The 23788-nt window shown below is 35.0% G+C and overlaps 1 protein-coding gene across 1 annotated transcript in view; it reads left to right on the top strand.

Annotated features, from left to right (window-relative positions):
• The window catches only part of SECISBP2L (SECIS binding protein 2 like), a 60823-nt gene that overhangs the window by 14413 nt on the left and 22622 nt on the right, over positions 1-23788 (top strand). Inside the window, exons 5-14 of the mRNA XM_047736802.1 lie at positions 4492-4721; positions 5004-5028; positions 5390-5505; positions 10782-10916; positions 12585-12665; positions 13180-13347; positions 13477-13618; positions 17373-17542; positions 18314-18446; positions 20015-20177. Of these exons, the coding sequence (XP_047592758.1) occupies positions 4492-4721; positions 5004-5028; positions 5390-5505; positions 10782-10916; positions 12585-12665; positions 13180-13347; positions 13477-13618; positions 17373-17542; positions 18314-18446; positions 20015-20177 (1363 nt within the window). The remainder of the gene's footprint in view (positions 1-4491; positions 4722-5003; positions 5029-5389; positions 5506-10781; positions 10917-12584; positions 12666-13179; positions 13348-13476; positions 13619-17372; positions 17543-18313; positions 18447-20014; positions 20178-23788) is intronic.

Here is a 23788-nt window from a genome sequence, read left to right as displayed (position 1 = left end):
AGATATTGTAAGAATTTGAGGACTCATTTTGGCAGAAATCAAAATTGTATGTTTTTATAAATAGTTTAAAACTCTTTATAAAATACTCTAATGTTATATAATATCTTTATAGAAATAACTTGGCAAGTTTTCTGTGCCACATTTTAGCATAGATCTGAAACAAATGTGAGTGGCACATATATCCTATCAAGCAAGTAAGAATTTTGGACTAGTTGGATATTTTTTGTCCAGAGTTTATTAGAAGACTATATATAAATTTTAAGGAAGCTTCATTCTGGTAATAGATAAAAATTAATATTTTCCAGTTTATATCATTAAACTCTAGTTTGTATCTCTGATCTCAGCTTAATGGCTACAGAGTAGATAGATAACTCTCTCTTCACCCATAGTCACTGATGCTAGTAAAAATTTTTGTTAATGATCCAAGGCCAAGAATTAGATCTGCTCAAAGGCACATTTACTTTTTACCCCTCTGTAGTTTCCACTCTGACTTAAAATAAATTTGGCGGTGCATACTTTCTTTCATTTGGGTTGCACCTTTTCACTTGTGATATAAATTCAGGTTTTTGTTTTTTGTTTTTGGTTTTTTTTTTTTGCAATTGCTTAGATCCATTAGGAGTAAGAGGATCTGGGAATCCATTGAAAAACAGTCTTGTTGCTGGTACAGTCATTGTGTGTAGTTTGTAATCCTAAAGCAGTGAGATTAATGGACTAACAAATGCTTGGAGAAGCTATAGAAAAGAATCACAATGTAATACATTACAAAGTTTTCTATGTTTTGGTTATTCCTAGTTATAGTGACTTACTTCTACATGCTTTAAACCCTGGGACTGCTTTTAAAAATCCTTACTTCTTGGGGCGCCTGGGTGGCTCAGCGGGTTGGGCCGCTGCCTTCGGCTCAGGTCATGATCTCAGGGTCCTGGGATCGAGCTCCGCATCGGGCTCTCTGCTCGGCAGGGAGCCTGCTTCCTCCTCTCTCTCTGCCTGCTTCTCTGCCTGCCTGTGATCTCTGTCAAATAAATAAATAAAATCTTTAAAAAAAAAAAAATCCTTACTTCTTTAGTTTGCTCATTTAGTGACCACAAAGACAATCTTCTGAAGCATAAGAATTAGAAAATGAATAGATGATCCATTAGCAAAACAAAAAGGCAGCCTACTGAATGGGAGAAGATATTTGCAAATGGTATATCCAATAAGGGTTAATATCTAAAATATTTACTCAGTACCAAAAAAACCCCCAGATAATCCAATTTAAATTGGCCAGAGGATCTGAACAGACATTTTTCCAAAGAAGATCTACAAAAGGCCAGCAGACACATGAAAAGATGCTCAACATCACTAATCAGGGAAATATAAACCAAACCGCAACAGTATATCACCTTACCCCTGTTAGTGTGGCTTGAATAAAAAAGACAAGAAATAACAAGTGTTTGTGAGGATGTGAAGAAAAAAGAACCCTCATGTATTGGAAATGTAAATTGGTGCAGCTGCTATGGAAAACAGTGTGGACATTCCTCAAAAAACTAGAACTAGAAATACCAAGTGATCCAATAATTTCATTACTGGGTATTTTACTCCCCCAAAATGAAAACACTCATTTGAAAAGATATATTCACTCCTATGTTCATTGTGCCATTATTTACAATAGCCCAGATAAGGAAGCAATCCAAATGTCCATAAGTAAATGAACGGAGAATGGATAAAGATGTGGCATGTATATACAATGGAATATTACACAAGCATAAAAAAGGATAAAATCTTGCCATTTGCAACAACATGGGTGGACTCAGAAGCTATAATGCTAAGTGAAATAAGTCAGATGGAGTCTTAAAATCTTATATGTGGAACCTTTAAAAAGGGGGGGGACCCCTGCAGAAATAGGCCCATAAACACAGAGAACAAAAATTGATGGTTGCCAGAGGGTTGGGAGTAAACTGATGGTAGCTACACTTGTGGTGAGCAAAGCGTAATGTATAGACGCTTGCAGCATCACTATGTTGTACACTTAGAACTAATGTAATATTGCATGTCAACTTGCTTTGATAGAAGTGAAAAGAAAATGAAAATGAAGGTAAAATTTGATTAGAAGATAATACCTTTTATCAGTATTCCTACTCTTTAGTTTTTTTCAAATTCTGAGATTTTACATTCTATTAGTATTTTTGTTTAATTTGTTTTTAATTTCTCAGGATTAATTGGTATCAGTCACAGATAGACTGAAATATTAGAACTTAAAGGAACTTGTAACAAGTTGTTATTCTTGAACATAACTTGTATTTAATGAGCTTAACAAGAATACTAGGTAAAATATACAAAAGTGTGTTTCAGTGTGTTACAAACAAAATTTGAGAAAAGGTGGCATTTATAATAGCAAGAAATATATAAGTTTCTGAGAATGAACTTTGCAAAAGATGTACCAGACATTTATGCAGAAAATCTTAACTTTATGGTAGGACATTTAAAAAAAACAACAACAACTAGATATCCTATTCGTATAGGATGATTTGATACTGCAAATGTCATTTTCCCCATGTCAGTACTCAGTCTGTAGATTCAGTGCAGTTCTAATCAAAATTTTAATAGGAATTTTTTGGGAACTTGATAAACTAATTCTAAAAGGATCATTTGTCTGAAAAGAAAAGAACTTTTTTTCTAAATATCAAGACCTATTAAACTATCTTACTTCTTGTAGACTTATATAAAAAATGCACTATATAAAAGTTAGAACAGGGGACCCAGAAGCAGATTCACATGTATATGAAAACACGTGGAAAATAACAGAGATAGCATTACGGATACCTAATTTACACCCCATGTAAATCTTTTTAAAAAAGGTGGATTAAGGACAAATGGGAAAACCACAGTAGAAGAAAATATAAGCAGATATCTTTATGACTGCAGGGAGAGAACTATTTCTGAAATAAATTCTATCAAAAGTGAGTGAAAGAATAAGCCACAAATTTGGAAACGATTTTTACGATGCTTGTCACTAATAAAGTATTAATATGAAGACATGAAAAATTCATATGAATGAATAAGAAAATGATCCCACCTTGTTCTCAGGGCCTTGGGACACAGCACCAGCGGGCTGAAACAGTGTGGTGGGACTATAGGAATCTTTCCTTTGACCCAGTTGTCCTTCTCCTGTTACTATATCTAAAATGGATATATTTCCCTAGAAAGAAAAAGGACTGTTTGAAAAGATCCAAATTGCAGCAGCACACTGAAAGCTTCCTACTGTTTAGTAACAGGTGACAAGAGAAGTGTAGAACATTCAGTGGAATAATATGGAGCCTTCTCACATTATAATTTTGAAGAACATATACATAATATTAAATAGCCCAACTCAAAATTGTATTGATGCTGTATAAAAGTTATGGGAAGAAATATAGAAAAAGGAAAATTGTTATTTGTTAGGATAGGAGGACATTGCAAGAGTTTTTTAAATGTCTTTTGATTATAATTTCTGAAATTGAAAAATAAAGAGACAACTTAGTAGAAAAATAGGCAGAAGTTAAACAATCCAAAAATAAAATTAAGTATTTCACAGAAGAGAAAACAGTAGTAGCTAAAAGCATTAGAAAAGATACCAAGCCTCATGATTAGGCAAGAAAATACAAATTAAAACTCAAAATGAGCCATCTTTTTATATCTAACAATTGACAGAAATTATAGCCTAGCAGACAGTATCAAGCATTTGGTGACTATATGGATCACTGTGGATATTTATATCTTCTTTTGGGTTGTAAACTGTTTTAAGCAGTTTGCCTGAAAGTGATTTAGCATTACCAAGTAAAGTTGAGTATGTGTATCCCATAAGGCCTAACAGTATTATTTAATAATGCAAAACCCCCAAACAGTCCCAGGTGTCCCATCAGTGGTACAAAGGATAAGTACTATGTGGTATGTTCATCATACATAGGCATTCTAGATTCCAGTGACATTAATGAATTACAGCCACATGCATTAGAATCTCAAAACTAATGTTGAGGGGGTGGGGCACACTGGGAAGCAGGTCACAAAAGAAAATGGACAGTATAATTTCATTTTTATAAAGTGAAAACTGTAAAATTACAGGATTTATGTTTTAGTAATACAAAAATCCATGAAAAAAGTATTTTAAAAAGTGAGGAAATGATAAACACAGAATTCCATGTGGAGGTAACTTCTGGGGGAGGAAGAGGATGTAGTGGTAAAGAGGGTATGCAGTGGACTTCAAAAAGATTGGTATTGTTATTTTTCTGAAATGGGTAATGGTGGTTTGTTTTAATATTTATACAAATATTTTATTCTCTTGTCATAATAAATACATGTCATAAACCAGCTTGTCAGGAACATCTTACCTCTTGATGATCTTCCCACCCAAAATTTTTACTTTTCTTCATTTACAAAGTTAGATATCTTTATTTTCTTATGACCTGAATGATAATTTAACAAGAATTTATCAGTTTGGTCCTCACAAAGAGATGTCACACCTTCCTTGCTTTATAGATTTCCCATCAGATATTGCTAACAAATCTCTCTCGGAGAGCTCTGTCACGATGCTCTGGAAGTCCAAAGGCAGGAGGAGAAGAGCGTCCCACCCGACTGCGGAATCCTCCAGTGAGCAGGGGGCTAGTGAAGCTGACATTGACAGTGATAGTGGCTACTGCAGTCCCAAACACAGCAACAACCAGCCGGCAGCAGGGGCTTTGAGAAATCCCGATTCTAGCACCATGAATGTATGTAACATTGCTTTGATTCCTTTATTGGTCACCTATGTCAGTATTATCTTTATATCTTCTCTCAAGCTTAAGTATCTATTTTCATTAACAATTCCTGTAGTTATAGACTGGATTAAAATGTATTTTGTATATTAATATGAAAAATACATATGGAGAAGTGTTTTTCTCAGATTGTAAATAAGCATGCTTCACACTAGACTAAGTTATGAAACATGTTACAAGGCATATGGTATTGACTCTTAAGCGGAAAATAATTGTCTTTTTTGTTTTTATTTTTAGCATGTGGAATCATCTATATGTACAGGTACTTATTTTCTGCATAGTGTTTTTGCTATACTTTCTTCTTTGTCCATGTCAGAGCTTTGCTTTCAAGCATGAAGCCTGCTGATACTGCAGAAAAAATTAGAAATCTTCCAAAGAGATTCACCTTACTTTGAAAGTACAGTTGGGCTGATAAAACTTGAGAAAATTTCTCCATTGAGAAATTGGGGTATTCTGCAAGATGGCACTTCTATTACTAAGAATTGGAATACCACTTAAATTTTGTAGAGAAATTTCCAGTTTTGTGTTTATAGTAACTGACTTTCAATTTACAAAGTTAAGGGATAATTTAGGTTTTGGCATCTTTCATAAATAAATCATATTTTTAATCTCATTGGTTACAGGTAGTGTAAATTGGTCCAATGTAACTTGCCAGGCAACTCAGAAAAAACCTTGGATGGAAAAAAATCAGACATTTTCTAGAGGTGGAAGGCAGACGGAACAAAGAAATAATTCACAGGTAATTTGAATTAGGTTGGAGAAACTTGAATTATTATAAATGGTATAGTGGTCTTGAAGGGCAATATCCTTAATTTTTTTTTTAAGATTTTATTTATTTATTTATTTGTCAGAGAGAGAGAGCACGCACAAGCACACAGAGTGGCAGGGAGAGGCAGAGAGAGAGAAGTAGTCTCCCCGTTGAGCAAGGAACGCAGTGTGGGACTTGATCCCAGGACCCTGGGATCATGCCCTGAGCCGAAGGCAACAGCTTAACCAACTCAGCCACCCAGGTGTCCCAGTGCCCTTAATTTTTGAAGATGCATATTGTATTACATAATCATAAAATACCATGACATCTGTAACTTTAAAATGGCTTAGCCAGTAAAGTTATTATTTAATGAGACAAAATGAAAATCTTGGTTATAGGTGATGTGTATATAGGTGTATGTTGTGCTATTTTCTACTATATTGTATTTAAGAAATAGATTTGCATATTTCATAGTTTTAAAAAAGAATATCCTCCAATCCTGCTTCATCTGCCGTGACTTTTTCTTATCCATATAAAAAAATTTAAAAACATTTTAATGCCACAAATACTGATTCTTGGAACTTGAGGACCGTGGCCTTGTTCATGTGTCTTTACTAGACCATAAACACCATAAGCTATGCGCTCCGTGCTTGTTGCAGGACCGTAGTAGTTGCTGCCTCATGCTGTAATGTAGCCGGACGGGTGGCTTCCTGCTTTTGGGGAACAATTTCTAGCTGCCGTACAGCTGAGCAGGTTATACACTGCCATGGATTCCCAGTAACTGTCTTCTTGAGTTGGTTGATTGTGAAATCAGGGATTTATTTGTTGGTCACCGTTTTTTCCTTTTCAAGTTTTAGATAGACTTCCTGGCTTCCTTAAATCTAGTTAAGGTATTAAAAGTATCACATCTGAATAGATCTGTGGATGAACTGAAATAGGAGTAAGTTACTAATGGATTAAATAGACCAAATACTTGCCTGCTCATTTGCTTCCCTGAAATGAAGGACGTCAGCTGCTCCCTAACATTAATTAGACTGTCAGGAAGACAGCAGAATAATGCCCTTTGCCCTATGGTTATTGCAAAAATGAGTCATTGTTTGTGGCACCCATGAGAGGCAGTCTAGCTTTATTTGATTAGAAACAAAAGAGCTAAAACAAGAATTGTTTATACAGATGAGATAAACAGAATCTATAAAATGTTTAGCTAAGTGCTAAAATTTTATGTTGAAATTGTAACTTGTTAGACTTTTGGTATCCGTGGCCCACTGGAGAGGAAGTAGTACAGCTATTGAGCCTCCAAACTGGTGAAGAATAATAAAAGAACAATAAAAAATTATGCAAATACATGTAATATATTAAGTTTTGCTTATTTTGTATCTCTCTTCATTCCAAAAGAACTGGAGCCAGATGTTGAATAATGTGTTTTCTACTTCTGATGTGTTGTTAATACTTATTCTGAAGTATGTGTTTGATTTGTGATGTGCAGAATTTTTTTTTTCTGTTAAGTCAAAATATTTTCCCCTTTTGCAGTTTCTGATTGTTTTTAGGCTTAGAAAGTATTTTAGAAATGACATATTCACTTGTATTTTCCACTACCTTTTTATAGGATAACGTTGCAAGAACTTTTTATCTGAAATTTATTTTGATGCATGATACAGTGATGTAGATTTTCAAAGTAGTTAACCAGCTGTTTGAAAATCATAATCCATTCTTTTCTCTCATTTGCTAATTTCTTACATCTTAGGTGCTGTTTCTGGGCTGTTTTATTCCATTTATTAGAATTTGGTACCTGTACCATGCTGTTTTCCTTGTGATTTTTAATATTTTTACTATGTTTTAACACTTGAACAGACAGGTTCTTCCTATAATCTGTCATAACCTTAATTTTAAATAATGTACAGAATCTAAAAACTTAAATTTTCAAAAATGGTTTTATTTTGTGAATTGGTTGAAAAATAGAAGAGATGAAAAAGATTATATGATGAAAAAAATCTCATTTTCACTCTCTCCCCTTGTCTTATCTTACCTATATCTGTCCCAATTTGAGTAGTTTCTTATGTATTTTCCCAGAGTTTCTTCATGTCATTCTAAGTAAATACAGTTGTGTATCTTATGTTTTATCCACTCTGTTCTGTGCTCTGCTTTCATCACTTAACAGTGTATCTTGAAAACATTTTCTATTGTATCACAGGGCTTCCACAGTTTTTAAAAAATAACTTGTAATTTTTGGAGTATGGATATACTTGTTGATTTCTGTAGTCTTCCTATTCATGGACATTTGAGTTGTTTGTAATTTGTTGCTATTGTAGACATACTGCAGTATCATTTAGAAATGTATGTGTATAGCAGTAAATTCCTAGGTAAGGGACTGCTGAGTGAAAAGGTAAAGCCACTTCTGTTATTTGATTGTATTGGCCAACCCTACCACTTAAGTCTCAACAGTAACGTGGCAAGTGCCTTTTTCCATATAGCTTCAGAAATCATGTGTTTTCAGGATTTTGGATTTGTGCCAATTAGGTGGAAATGGTGTATGAATGTTTTTGAGCATCTTCCCACGTATTTATGGGCTGTTCTTATTTTTTTTTAACTTGTCTGATTGTATCTTTTGCCCTTTTTTTTTTTTTTTTTTTTTGGTATCTTGATCTGTTTTTTTTTTTCTTTTTTTTGGTATATTTTTAAAATCAGTTTCTCCATCAAGCTCTTACCAGATTTTTTTAAAAATTTGGGAGCCTTTAGTTTGTAATATGACTTACAAATATTTTGCTAGGCTTTCATTTTTATTTTTGACTTTGCTCACTATTATTGCCTTACACCAGTTTATGTTTTAAATAGCATTAAGAAGTTTATATATTGAATTTATTGTTTTTTGTTTTTGTTTTTTAAAATGGCTTCTGAGTTTTAATGCCAAGTCCTTACTCTAAGGTTATAAAGGAATTACCTGTTTTCCACTAGTGTGTTTTTATTCTTGTTTTTTATATTAAATCTTTATTCCATTTGGGTTTGTGTTGTGCATGGTGTGAAATATAGTTCCACTTCATATATTCCAAGTGGCTACCCAAATCTCCAGCACCATTCATTGAAAAGTCCATCTTTTCACTGATTTGATATTAACCACTTTCATCATCTATTAAAGTCCCAGGTATATTGAAATCTAGTTCTAGAATTTCTGTTTTGTTCTGTATTAGTCATTAAATTAATCTATCAATTTAGGGAGGGTGGATTACCTTTGTGATGTGGCATTTTCCTATGCAAAAAACTATATGTCTTCTTATTTTTGAGTCATCTTTTTAGGAGGTAATTGGTATACGTGCAAATTTAGTTCTCATGAACTTTGTTGGGACATTAGTTTGGGGGTTTTAATTTAATCCTGGAGCTTTATGTCTCCCAAGTATAAGAAATAAAGTTCCATTTGTTTTTTTTAATTGCTTTAGTGTTTGTAGCAACATTAATACGTATTTAGTAAATGATTTACAACAGGGTTTATTTTTGGATATAATTTTAATGCTTTTGGAGAGCAGGTTTACATTTACCTTTTTGTCATGGTGACTGTCCACAGAAATGCAGAGTTGTGCTCAGGAATTATTCTCTTGCTTTTTGGTCATACCTGTCTTGGGGCTTGAATATGAGTACTCACTTCAGTGTTAATAATTTATGTGAATTAACTTGTTTCTTTATTACCTAGACATTAAAATTGCATTTGTTTTACCAGTCTTGTATGAACCTTTTTTCATGGACCTATTTTTAAACATTTTACAAAAATTGCTAAAATAGTGAAGTTGAAGTATTTTTATAGAGAACATTCATACAGCTACCAGTTAGAGGCTAGCTAACATTTTACTGAGATTTGTTTCATCATGTGTGTATTCTTCTGTCCATATCTCTATCTATGTTTTTGAGCCTATTTTAAAATGAGGCAGATATTTAAAATTAAGAAACTGTTGAGTATCTAGAAGAATATTTAAAATTAAGAAACTGTTGGATATCTAATTATAGGAAGTAGCCCAGTTGTCACAGTGCGTACTCTAAGGAAGAATTAAATTTGGTGTATGACCATCTTCTCTGGCTTATTGTTCTGCCATGTAACCTGCCTCCCAAAAGAGTATAAAAATTCTGTTTCTTAAAAAAAATTCTATTCCTTATCAGCAAGTCTTTTAGACCAATTACTTAGTATGGGAATTGCTAGGTGGTTTTCATGTCTTTGTGTGCATAATTTTGATTTCATCATCAAAAACATGTATATTAGCACCTTCTGTTCTATATCTGCTTCAGGTTCTATTTATTGTTAGAATTTGGGGGTAACTGGTAATGAAGATTATACTTTTCACATCTTCTAGGTGTCCTGGTTAGGAGAGGTATTTCATGTTAGCCGCATTGGGTACTTAAGAGGAGGATCTTGAAATGTCTTAAGATTCTTACAAATCTTGCCCTTATGACCATTGACATTTCACAGTTTATTAATAGGATAATTTATAGATTGAATGAAAATTTTGTTCTAAATCTATTTTCTGGGAAATAAGTTTTTAATTTTTAACCTTTCCTAGAAATTGTTTTTTAAAAAAATAAAACCACAGATGTTAGAAGACTTATAATAGTTTAATAGGGTACTGTGCAGTTTCTTCCAATGAGAACATCTTGCAAAACTGTAGTCCAATGTCACAACCTGGATATTGACATTGACACAAGGAAGAACAGCCATCACTGCAGGGATCCCTCATGTTTCTGTTTTATAGCCACATTCCTTTCCTCTTCTGGCCAGCCTCTCATTAACCCTTAGAATCCAATGATCTGTTCCCCCCTTTCTATAATTTGTCATTGCAAGAATGTTTTATAAATGAACTCATACAGTCCTTTTAGTATTGGCTTCCTCACTTGCATGGCTTTCTGGGGATTCATCCAGATTATTGAGTACATCAAGTTTGTTCCATTGGGTGGCTGACTGTTGTTCAGTAGTAGGGATGTACCCCAGTAAGTTTAACTATTTTCCCAATTAAGGACATCTGAGTTGTTTCCAGTTTTTGGCTATTACAAGTAAAGCTGGTTAAACGTTCATGTATGAGGTGGAGGGGAGGAGGGAAGTAACTTGCATTATCACATTTTTTATTTCCCTTAAAATGTTCTTGTCAAAAGCTCTTTAACAAAACTTCTATAGTAAATTGTGCACTTAATTCATCGAGTTGTATACTTTCGTGTACTTTTCTATAAGTATGTTATACTTCAGTAAAATGTTCACTTAAATAATATATTTTTTTCTTTTGGTGCTTACTTAGGTTGGATTCAGATGCCGAGGACATAGTACTTCCTCAGAAAGAAGACAGAATTTGCAAAAGAGACAAGATAATAAGCAATTAAACACCAGTCAATCTCATAGAGGCGACTCAAATTCTGAGTCTTTATATTTTGAGGTATTTTTTCAGGCTTTATTTGTAAATTATTATAGCAAATGTTCCCATTAAGAAATGAATTTTCGGGGTGCCTGGGTGGCTCAGTGGGTTAAATCCTCTGCCTTTGGCTCAGGTCATGATCTCAGGGTCCTGGGATGGAGCCCCACGTCAGGCTCTCTGCTCAGCAGGGGAGCCTGCTTCTCTCTCTCTCTGCCTGCCTCTCTGCCTACTTGGGATCTCTATCTGTCAAATAAATAAATAAAATCTTTAAAAAAAAATTAATTTTCTTACATTCTGTTAAGTACTTTTTATGACTCTGTTATTAGATCATAAATTACTCAGAAGTATTGATTCATTTTTGTCCAGGATATGTATAGATAGTGTAATAGTTAATAATAGTTAGTAATGAAATTATAGTTAACTTCATTAATGTCTATTTTTATAATTTTCGTCATGAGGTAATGTGTAGAGGTAGAACTTGATTTTATGTTGGTTTCTTCTAGTACGAAACTTTCTCCCTAATTTTTATTATTATTGTTTAGTCTCTTTGTCAAGTTTTTTTAGATTTGAATGGTTTGGTCTAGGTAATTTGTGCTGCTAGCCAGGAGAATCTTGAAGAAGAAAAAAAAAAGTTAATTTATTTTCTCTAATAGGCAGAAAGTTTGTATTCTGCTTGGAGTATTTTATTGTTTATTCATCAGGCTGACTCTTATTGGAGGCCTGTTATGTGTAAAATAAGTTTCTGTGAATGATACATTGAGTAAACACAGTGGCCTTAGGAAGGTTGCTGTATAGTAATGTAGATGCATATACACCTAGTACTTGCTTAGGTGTGGTTGGTGTTGAAAGGAGGGACAAGTCCCTTTGGGTTTGGAGTAGGTTAGAGACAATCTTTGGAATAGACTTTAAAGAATCAGTAGAATCTGGTTGTGTCAGGATAGTGAACAACATCCCAGGTAACTCATTTGAATAACTCATTTTTGTTGGATCATAGTTTTTGTAAAATGGGTCAATACGTGGAAATTAAACTGGCAAATGTGCTTTAGGCCAGAGACTAGAAATGAATAATATGTTAGATAACTTAGTAATCGACCTAAAGGACTTGAGAGTCCATCTCTATTCAGTTATCGAGAACATGTAGCAGATTATTTGCACTTAACCATATAATTGGTTCCATCCTTATACTTAAAAATATTAGATATAATTTCCACTCTAAAGGAGGATATTGGTTAAGAAATTACTTTGAATAATATTTTCTTTTAAATTTTTATACTTTTAACCTTATTGACAGGTATGTGTAGTATTACAGGACAGGGAATATATTTATGAAATTCATACTAAGCTTTCTGTTGAAAATATTTTCCAAATTATCTGAAATATGATAAAAACCCTTTTGTATTTCTTTTCAATTATGTATTCATTTTAAAAATAGAATTAATTAAAATGGGATAGTAGACACAAATCCAAAGAATGGACATGAACAGATATGCCCCCACTGATGAATAATAAAGTTAGCTATGTTGTAGCATGTGAGAAATGAGATTTCCTTTTTAAGACTGACTTTAGTCTAGTATTAGAATTTTAAAAATTACTTCCCCATTTTTCATTACTCTAAAGCTTTATAAAGCATTTTTCTTAAAGAGTTTATTGATTTGAACTGTTTTTACTTAAAATGTGAAATTATTTCAGGATGAAGATAGATTTCAAGAACTAAATGAGAGTGGAAATGTTAAAGATGAGACTATTCAACAGAAACTTTCTTCAAAAGTAGTAAGTGACTCTTTAAAAAGATAAGCAAAGTATTTGAACATCCCTTGAGCTGTGGCTATGTTGAAAAGTATTATAGGTTAGCATAAAGACGTGGGGCACCATGGTAGAGAAGAAAACCATATATTTGGTACTTAATATTTATTTTCAACATAGCCAGAACAAAGATACTTTCCTGTAAAATCCATAGTTCTGTTGGGGACAAGAAAACACCATTAATTGAATCATATCATTCAGCATACAGTCCATTTCCTCTGTTGTCGCAAAACTTTACTTGGGAGTTATTTTGTTCTCAGGCCAAGATGCGGACCAGTGTCACCAATTGCATTAAGCAGTTTATCTCTTTATTATTTTCCAGTCTGGAAGGATCCACCATCTCACTTTGTTCTTTATGGCATTGAATCCTCAAAGATTCCAGTCCAGATATAGTATAGAACATCCCACATTCTGGATTGTCTTTCCTTACGGTTAGACCTTTGTTCAATCACTAACAAATGTTTTTGTCTGGTTATCCTAGTTGGATGATTTACCTGAAAACTCACCAATCAATATAGTTCAGACTCCAATTCCCATTACAACCTCAGTTCCTAAACGTGCAAAAAGTCAGAAGAAGAAAGCTTTAGCAGCAGCCCTTGCCACAGCTCAAGAATATTCAGAAATAAGTATGGAGCAAAAAAAACTACAGGTATTTTTTTCATATTTATGAACAGGTGTAATTGGTAGGTTTGGCAGGGGATGCACAGAAGGAGTCACAGTCATAAATTGCCACACTTAAATGCCATCACAAAAAATAAATGTTCCATTTATCTTGCAGGAAGCTTTATCAAAGGCAGCTGGGAAAAAAAATAAAACCCCTGTGCAGCTAGATTTGGGGGATATGTTAGCAGCTCTGGAAAAACAACAACAAGCGATGAAAGCACGGCAGATTACTAATACCAGACCTCTGGCATATACAGGTGATTTCACTATCTGAGCAATTTCCTCTTTGGTTTTGGTAATAGTTTTTGAATATTAATAATGTTAATTGCATTTATCTAGATAATCCAGAGTCTACTCACCAGCTCCTCTCCTGTTAGGCTCGTAACTCGCATCCTTGTATTACACTGCAGTAGCCCACTATTACCTCCTGCAGGCTATCTTAAAAGGAGTGATTTTTTAAAAATATAAACAGGATTATATCACTGCACTGCTCAGAACACTTCAATAGCTCTTGATCTCACTTGGAGTAAAGCCAGAGTCCTAAGGCCAGATCTTAGCTATCCAATGACCTTTTCCCCCCATCACCCTTCTCTCTGACACAAACTGCTTTAGCCAGTCGGCCCCCTTGCTGTTCTGCAGACACACCCAGCATGCTCCTAGCTCAGTATCTTTGTGCTTGGTATGTCTTTACCCTGACACTCTTTGCTTATATACCAGTGTGGTTTGTTCTCTCATGTCTTATAGGTCTCTGTTCACATGTCAGCTGGTATACATTATGAAGTAGCTAATGTTTTTCTTCTTCAGGGGTTGAAATAAGAATCACAAGTAATTTGGCTTTATAACTTTTAAATTGGATACTGGGAAACATAGGAGTTATGATCAAGGGGTGTGTGTGCACGCATATACATGCGTGTATATGTGTGTATGAGAGAGAATGACTGATTTGGCTTTCTACTGAAATGGCAATGTATATTTTAATAAACCTTGTCCAATTTAGAGCTGAGCAGCTCTTATGTGCTCCCTCCTTTCTTTGCATAGCCTTTGTTGTAGAGGGAGAGGAATAAGATAAAGGAAAGGGAAAGACACCAACAAAAAGCATGATGTTAAGAGGCAGAATTGGAATATTCTCTTTCTTCTGTTGTATGTAAAGGGTCTGTTGTTTTTAGACAAAAAGATAATTAACAGTGTAGAACTTTAATTCTGTATGCAAAATGTTTAAATCTATAGCTAGTTTCCTGTCCAGTATAATAGACCTTAGCTTTACTTAGTAAAACTAATATTGGATGAGTACGAGCTTTTCAGTTGAATGTTGTTGAGCTGGGGAGAGTGGCAGTTTTATCTCCTTAAAGAGTAAAGAGGACTGTAGCAGTGAAACTGAGAGTTAGCAGGTTCTGGAGGCAGTATGGCCTCATGGCAGCAAGCAGGAGCTTTGGAGTTAAGCTGCCTGGGATTGGATTCTGTTCTTGCATGCATTTTCTTGCCAAGTTATTTAACTTTGCTGTGCTTCAATTTCCTGACATTAAGGTGGAGGTAGTGATAGTACCTGCTACAGGGTTGTTTTGAAGAGTCAATGAGGTGACGCATATGAAGTGGTTAGAAGAACATCTGGGTTATAGTCCCTATAGTCACTGTGTTATAGTCACTGATTACTATGGGGAAGAGATTGTTAACCTGTGATACTTCAAATGGCTTCATTGTTATAACTGATTCATTGACCACATGCTGATATCTACAACTATAGATACCTACACGGAAAGCATGGTGTCAAGGACTGTGAAATTATAGATTGAGGTATTCCTGTGGTCAAAAGTTTATAATCTAATTGAGGAGAAAGACATGAACAAATAACTAATAAAGAACAGTGCCTTAGGAAAATGCCAGCCAAAGTTTTATGAACTTGCAGAAGAGAAGAGTAATCTGTGTCAACTGGGAGAAATGGGGAAGATGTTACAAATGCCTTCACGTAGATAACATGAGGACTGGGCTTTGAAGGGAGAGGATTCTTACCAGATGGAAATGAGATTAACCTCTAACAGGCCACCAGTGTTTAAGTTGGAAAGCATTGATTACAAAGAAATTTACTTTCTTGGGAAGTCCAAGAAAAGAATGAGACTACTGTAGATACATGAAAGGATTGTGAGGAATTGGTGGCAGTTTTTGTTTTAAACTGATGGAATGTGGAAACAGGTCAAAGATGGCTCCATGACTCCAAACTCTCTTAGTTAGAGGATTATGGTGATTATGATGATATCAAACTAGGATCATAGAAGAAGAATTTTGTTGGGAAGAACAGACTCCAGCCCTGTTGTATTTGAAATGCTATGTAGGGAGTAGTTCCTACTTAGTATGCAGTTATGTATGTTAGAAGTCAGTGAGGATTTGGGGGTTTTTTTAAGGTTTTTTTAAAAAAATCTATTCTTTTGAGATAGAGAGGGAGTGCATGAGCTGGAGAGAGAGGCAGAGGGAGAGGGAGAAGCAGACTCCCCACTGAAGAAGGAGCCCAACATGGGGCCAATCCCAGGACCCTGGGATCATGAACTGAGCTGAAGGCAGATGCTTAACCAACTGAGCCACCCAGGGACCCCAAAGCCCATGAATTTTAAATAGAGATGGATGTGTAGCTGTGGAAATGCATAAGATTGTTGGAAGAAAGAACAGTTAGGAAAAACACTTTCAGGGATAAAGCCTTGTGGAATGCTCAGACTTAAAAGATAGCAAGAGGAAGAACCAAAAAAATAGGTTTGAGAAAGAGTAAGAAAAATAGGAGAGTATAATATCACACAAGGCAAGGGCAGAATTTTGAGGAAGAGGTCTTTCATATCAAATGCTGAAAAAAACTAGAATAGAGATTTAGCTTGTATGTGATCTTGACAGTAGTGGTTGTGAGCTTGTGGGTAGGTCAGAGGCCAGATTGTAAAGATCTGGGAAGTGATAAGGAGAAAGCAGACTATTTCAGGACCTCTGGGGAAGATGGTGGGGAAGGAAGATCCCAGGCTTATCTCGTTGCTGGGATACAACTAGGTAGTATCCATATCAGTATAAATAACTGATAAGGCAGACCATTGAGAAGGGGAGTGATAGTACCTTAGCTTGAGGGGAAGCCATTCAGGGGAAGGTTTTGTTGGGTTGTCTGGTTTTTGGGTTGTTTGTTTTTCTTTCTTCCATGTACAGGAGATTTTAGCTTCTTAATGGGAGTTAGGGAAAAGAATCAGGGGTCAAGGAGAACCTTGAAAGATGCAAGGGGGAAGGGACACCAAAATCCTTGAGGAATTAATCCTGAGATGGGATTAAGAGGAGAGGCAGTGATAAGCCTTGAACAGGAATTGGGATGCTTGCTGCTTCCTCTGGGTGGTGGGGGAGGGGGTGTTGCACGTTTATATCAGATAGCAGCTCTCAGGGAAGTAGGAGGAAAGCTTTTCTGCTGCTAGAGTGAGGATTGAGCTTAGTCTTTGGACCAGTTAAAGGACTGTGGTAGCCGCTAGAGGGTAGAGGATATCAATCAGGTATAAAAGAACTACAAAAGTATTAAAGAAGTACTTAAGAGTGCAGCCAAAGAGGAAAATCATTCTTCACTGGCAGGCTCAAATGAAGAGAGGAGTGACAGACTATGTGTTTTATATAAGGGTGATTCTTATGTAAGATTCAGTAGGAATAAGGAGAGGTGCAGAATTTTGAAATTGCAGAGGTAGAATGGTACTGCTTAGAGACCAGTTTTAAAGAATTGCATGCTTGATGGTTGCTGTGGTGGAGTAGAACTAATAATTTATTTGTCCCTGCTTTGGATCGCTAAATTAGTTAAATGCCTTGGCTTTGTCATCTTTATCTTACGGAGGCTAAATGGATGCATAAAAGCTGTACCTGAGAGACACTGCATGGCCCTGTACTACTCCTACTATTACAATGTCGTTTTTCCCCCAAGAAGAGGATTTTCTTGTAGATTTATCATTAGAAATTTTCGTAATATGTGGTATTGATCATAATAGTAAAACTAATGTTCTTGTTTGTTTTTAGTGGTTACTGCAGCTTCTTTTCACACTAAAGACTCTACTAACAGAAAACCTTTAACCAAAAGTCAGCCCTGTTTGACATCCTTTAATTCTTTGGACATTACTTCCTCTAAAGCAAAGAAAGGAAAAGAGAAGGAAATTGCAAAACTAAAACGGCCCACAGCACTTAAAAAGGTAAACCAAAATCTGCTGGTGTTTATCTTACAAGATAAGTAAGGATTTAAATCTGTTTTGCAAAAGTAGTTTGTGGCGGTTTTTTTTAGCCAACAGATTATTATGAGATAGTCCTAAGCATACATCTTTATGAGGACTAGTTAATTGGGGGTTGGGGATATCATCAGCATCAAGATTATCTTCTGTATTGAACAAGGCCCTGGAGGATGAATTCTTTCTGTAAGGTTGAAAAAAAAGTTAAACATTTAGCATCCAAAATGTTGGACCTAGGAATCAGAAGCCCTGGATTCTGGTTCTAAATTATATAGTTTCAGGCAAACCTTTCCTACCCTTATCTTCTTCATCTGTAAGTCAAGATAATATCGGCCTTATTTAATTCAGTATTGTTAGGAGCAGAATGAGATGATCCATGCCCAGATAATTGAAAACTACAAAGTGTAAATCTATTGTATGACCTAGTTTCCACACTTTATATTTTATCCTTTTTTGTGGAAACTCAGGATTTAAAGAGGAAAGCAAATGTGGTTTGATAGTTGTGGCATTATATAGCTTAATTACCTGCCTTTATTTTGGATATAGTACTTCTTTCAACTACAGTGTCTAAAATTAACATTTACTTTTTTACCAGTTTCTTTGTAGTCAGCTAAACATGTAGCCAACCAAACTCCCCATGTCCATTTGTAAGTGACCTTTAACTGTGCAGTAGTGAACATTTTCATCATTCAGTACATAAAGAGTGATCAGTAATTAAAGACCGGTAATGACTTTTAGGTTATTTTGAAAGAAAGAGAGGAAAAGAAGGGCCGTTTAACTGTGGACCATAACCTTTTGGGATCTGAGGAACCAATAGAAATGCACTTAGATTTTATTGATGATTTGCCACAGGAGACTGTTTCCCAGGAAGGTAAGATCACCCCTTTCTCCCTTATCATGGAATGGTGCAGAGTATTTTAATCAATAAGCCATCACTAGTTACTATCCTAATTGTAGGATATGCTTCATATTTATCTACATTTACTTTTTGGGAGTGGTTTCTTTTGAAGATGCTTTTGTAGGGAGATGTTTAAAAGGGGGGATGGGGCAGGTCTTATGTAGGGTCTGTGACATTTTTAAACCTTAAGGCCTGGTTTTGTTGTAAGTACTAATAATTATGGTCTCATCAGTGCATCCTCTATAACTCATAGTTCTTTTCATTTTGTCTTCTTTTGTATTTAGAACATTACTGGCTGTTTCTTCATAGGACTATTTTTCATTGGATTGGTTTTGTTGGTTTTCTTTCTCACTTTCATGAATTAATACACATACCATAGTGAGTGAGTAGAGAATTAGGACAAAGCCTCTTGTAGAGCAGAATTCAGTTGGTCAGTAAGCTTCAGTCCCATACGGTAGCCATCACATATGATTTTAGGTAGGACCTCAGCAAAATTGCACATTCCTTCTGATATTTTAACTACTGTTGAAGAGAGATTTTAAGAGATACCTGGCTAGGTCCCTTTTTCTGCTGGTGTATGTATATTCCTTTCGGCAACACATTTAAATCTGTTTTACACATATTTACTGGCAGTGTTCCATTGTGTTTAGTAAAGATTTTGCTTCTAAAGATTGTTCAGCTAGGACATATTTTGTTAAGATTCCCCTTTACTCTCAATTAAATATCGTTTCCTTTGTATTTAGGTTTATTCATTCATTAAAAACTGGATGAATTCAGCATTCATTTAGGTGTTTATTGATTGCCTGTCATGGGTACTTCAGTAACTGGGTTGGAGATTGGAAGGTCAAGAAATGTAATAAAGAGTTGATTGGGGAAAAAAAAAAGAATGGATTGGAGACAAGAAGATACATGTGTAACTTTGCTAACTAGTGGACTGGAATACAAATAATAACTCATTTCCTGAGTTTAGCTGTTTAGGAAAAAAGCACCAAATGAAGGAATTAGTCAAGTTAAAAGATGGTATCTAAAAAAATGAGGCTGCCGTAGCACAGAAGCACAGACCAAATGAGAGAGAAACTGGGTGTGGTGTCTAAAGAAATCAGGAGGGGTTTGGAGAGAATGAGTTAGGTAGAATTCGTCATTGCCAGCAGCAGTGGGAATTTTTAGACAGGTGAAAAAATAGAGATCAAGGAGATGGATAATATGATCTGGAAAGAGGTTCAGAAGTTATTATCTTTGTTCTTCAGTTTAAATCCTTTAGAATACATGTTTTACATCACTTGACTTTCTCACGTTTCTTGTGCAGAGACTTATAGACTATGCTTCTTTTTTAAGAGTATGTTTTAAGAGATAATAGGAAGACTTCATTTTTGTAGAATATGAGAGATGTTTATGATATAAACAATATCCAACTTGTTAGCTTCTGCAGAATTTGAAAGTTACACAAAAGACAACTGCTTTTCTAAGTAGTGTTGATTGGTATATAGTTTTTCAGCATTTGAAGTTTCTAAATTTTTTCCTCTGCCCCCACATCTCCACAGATACTGCACTGAGCATGCCCAGTGATACTTCACTTTCTCCAGCAAGTCAAAACTCTCCATACTGTATGACACCTGTGTCACAAGGCTCTCCGGCTAGTTCTGGGATAGGCAGTCCGATGGCATCTTCAACAATAACCAAAATCCACAGCAAAAGATTTAGAGAGTAAGTTTTAGTCTCATTATTGAGGTTGAATAGTTTAACTGTCTGGATTGTGGCTCTGACTGCGGTATTGTCATTACCTGGTGGGTTGAGCATACAAAACTTCAAAGAGACTTAAGTTTTTTTCAATTTTTTTAAATAGCTAGTTTTATTTAAAGCATTTGACTCCTGTCAGCTATCAGTGTTCATGTGAAAATGCTTTGCCAGCAAATACATTCTTTTTATATCCGATAATATTTATAAATAAACCTGGAAATCTCACTTACATCTTACATGCACACTGCCTTAATATGGGGTTTTTCCTCCTCAAATGCTTTTGCTTTTTTGTTTATATTATTGGCCTTTCAGAAAAGAACCCCTCTCTAACCAATTAAAAACAAGTTTCTAAGACCCTGTTACATGAAGTGAACCTATTACATAAAGCTTTTTGTTTTTAAGCACATGTTTCTAAGTTTTAAAATACCTATCAGTAGATAATATTGAGCTAATGGTTATTTCTATGAAGGATTTTAGGATTTTAACATTTGTGCAGATGATACATTTAAAAATGACATATGAAAGAATCCCAGGGTGAAAGTAAAATCAGTATGAATCCAAACCATATTGGTTTGTTCTGTTCCCTTTTTTTTTTTTTTTTTACAAAAGTGTAGTGATACACAATATTACATTAGTTACAGGCCAAATGGCCTATCACATAGTGAGTTGACATTCATATACATTATGAAATGATCATCACTGTATGTTTTAGTTACTGTCACCATACAAAGTTATTAAAATATTTTTGACTTCTTTATTTTAAACTGGAAGTTTGTACCTCTTAATTCCCTTCACCTATTTAACCTGTAATCCCACTCCCTTCCCATCTGACAACCACCATGGGAAGGGAGTGGGATTACAGGTTCTGTCTGTTTTTGAGTGTGTTTCTGGTTTGTTCATTTATTTTGTTTTTTAGATTCCATCTATAAGTGAAATCATACAATATTTGTTTTTCTCTGATTTATTTCACATAGTATACCCTCTGGGTCCATCCATGTTGTTTCAAATGTCAAGCTCTGATTGTTTTTTATGGCCGAGTAATATGCCACACACAGTATATTCCACACATAGCTACAACCCCATCTTTTTTTTTTTTAGGTTTTAATATTTTTTAAAAATTTTTTTATAAGCATATAATGTATTACTAGCCCCAGGGGTACAGGTCTATGAATCACCAGGTTTACACACTTCACAGCACTCAGCATAGCACATACCCTCCCCAATGTCCATAACCCCACCACCCTCTCCCTACCCGCCTCCCCCTGGCAACCCTCAGTTTGTTTTGTGAGATTAAGATTCTCTTATGGTTTGTCTCCCTCCCTTCCTACCCCACAACGTCCCCACATTGCATCTCCACTTTCTCATATCAGGGAGATCATATGATATACAACCCCATCTTCTTTATTTATTCATCTGTTTATGGACATTTAGATTGCTTCCATATCTGGATTTATCACAAACAATGCTGCAGTGGACATAGTGGTGCTTATATCTTTTTGAATTCATGTTTTTGTTTTCTTCAGGTAAATACCAGGAAGTGGAATCTCTAGATTGTATGATATTTCTATTTCCAATTTTTGAGGAACTCTCTGGTGTTTTCTCTAGTGGCTACACCAGTTCATTCCCATGAATAGTACATGAGGTTTCCCTTTTCTCCATGTGCTTGCCAACACTTACTTCTTGTCTTTTTGATTGTAGCAATTCTGACAGGTGTGAGGTGATAGCTTATTTGTATCTCTTGGTTTTGATTTGTATTTCCCTGAAGATTAGCAATGTTGAACATCTCTTCATGTGTCTGTTGGCCCTCTTTATGTCTTTTCTGGAATGTCTGTTCAGGGCTTTGCCCATTTTCTAGTCAGATTGTTTGGGGGGTTTTGGTGTTGAGTTGTAGGAATCCTTTTATGTGTTCTGGGTATTAACCTCTCATTTGTCTTGGTTTTTTTTGGATAGTAACCTCTTATCTAACATGTCGTTTGCAATTATCTTCTCCAATTCAGTAGGATGTCTTTTTGTCTTATTGATGGTTTCCTTTGTAGTGTAAAAGCTTTTTAGTTTGATGAAGTTTCATCAAATTTTTTTTTTCTTTTTGCTCATTTTTGCTTTTGTTGCTCTTGCTTGAGGGGACAGATCCAGAAAAAATATTGCTAAGACTGATTTCCAAGAATTTACTGATGATGTCTTCCCATAGGAGTTTCAGGTCTTACATTTAGGTCTTTAATCCATTTTGAGATTATTTTTGTATATGGTGTAAGAAAGGGGTTCTTTTGCATTTCTTCTTGTGTGTTTCGTTCTTTTGCATGTAACTGTCCAGTTTGCTCAGAACCATTTTATTGAAGAAACAGTCTTTTCCCCATTATATATTCTTGCATTTTTTTTTTGTCTTGGATTGACTTACCATTAAGTGTGGGTTTATTTCTGGTCTCTTTATTCTATTCTATTGATCTCTGTTTTTGTGCCAGTACCACACTTTTTTTTAATGACTATAGCTATGCAGAATAGTTTTAAATCGGCATGTACCTCCTGCTTTGTTCTTTCTCAGGATTGCTTTGGCTAATTGGGTCTTTTGTGATTCCCTACAAATTTTAGGATTCTTTGTTCTAGTCCTGTGGAAAATGCTGTTTTGATAGGGATTGCTTTAAATCTGTAAATTCCTTTGTATAATGTGGACATTTAACAACATTAATTCTACCAGTCCATGAGCACAGTATATCTTTCAATTAATGTCATCTTCAGTTTCTTTCATCAATGTCTTTTCGTTTTCAGAGTACAGTTTTTACACCTCCGTGGTTAAGTTTATTCCTAGGTAGTCCTAGGTATTTTATTCTTTTTGATGTAAATGGGATTGTTTTCTTAATTTTTTTTTTTGCTGGCTTGTTATTGTATAGAGGTGCGACAGATTTTTGTGTATTAATTTTGTATCCTGTAGCTTTACTGAATTAATTTATTAGTTCTCATTGTTTCCTGATGTAGTCTTTAGTGTTTTCTACACACAGTACCATTTCATCAGCAGATAGTGACAGTTTCATTTCTTCCTTACCAACTTGGATGCATTTTATTTCTTAATCTTCTCTGATTGCTGTAGTTAAACATTTCTGGTACTTTGCTGTATAAAAGTGGCAAGGCTGAGTGTCTTTGTCTTGTTCCTGATTTTAGAGGAAAAGCTTTCAGCTTCTCACTGTTGAGTATGGTATTAACTGTGGGTGTGTCAAATATGGCCTTTATTATGTTGAGGTATGTTCCCTGTGTATCTGCTTTGTTGAGAATTTTTACGATAAATGGATGTTGAATTTTGTCAAATGTTTTTTCTATAGCTGTTGAGAAGATCATATGATTTTTAGCCTTCATTTTGTTAATGTGTATGACGATTGGTTTGTTGATATTGGATTATCTCTATATCCCTGGAATAAATGCCATTTTGATCATGGTGTGCGATTCTTTTAACATATTATTGAATTTGGTTTGGTAATATTTTGTTGAGGATTTTTGCTTCCATGTTCATTAGGGATATTGGCCTATAACTTTCTTTTTCTGTAGTATCTCTGGTTTTGGCATCAGGGTCTCATAGAAGGAATTTGGAA

The sequence above is a fragment of the Lutra lutra genome, chromosome 7 (assembly GCF_902655055.1).
Source record: "Lutra lutra chromosome 7, mLutLut1.2, whole genome shotgun sequence".
NCBI lineage: Eukaryota > Metazoa > Chordata > Mammalia > Carnivora > Mustelidae > Lutra > Lutra lutra.
The sequence above is the reverse complement of the archived record's forward strand: the minus strand, read 5'-3'. Positions and strand labels throughout refer to the sequence as shown.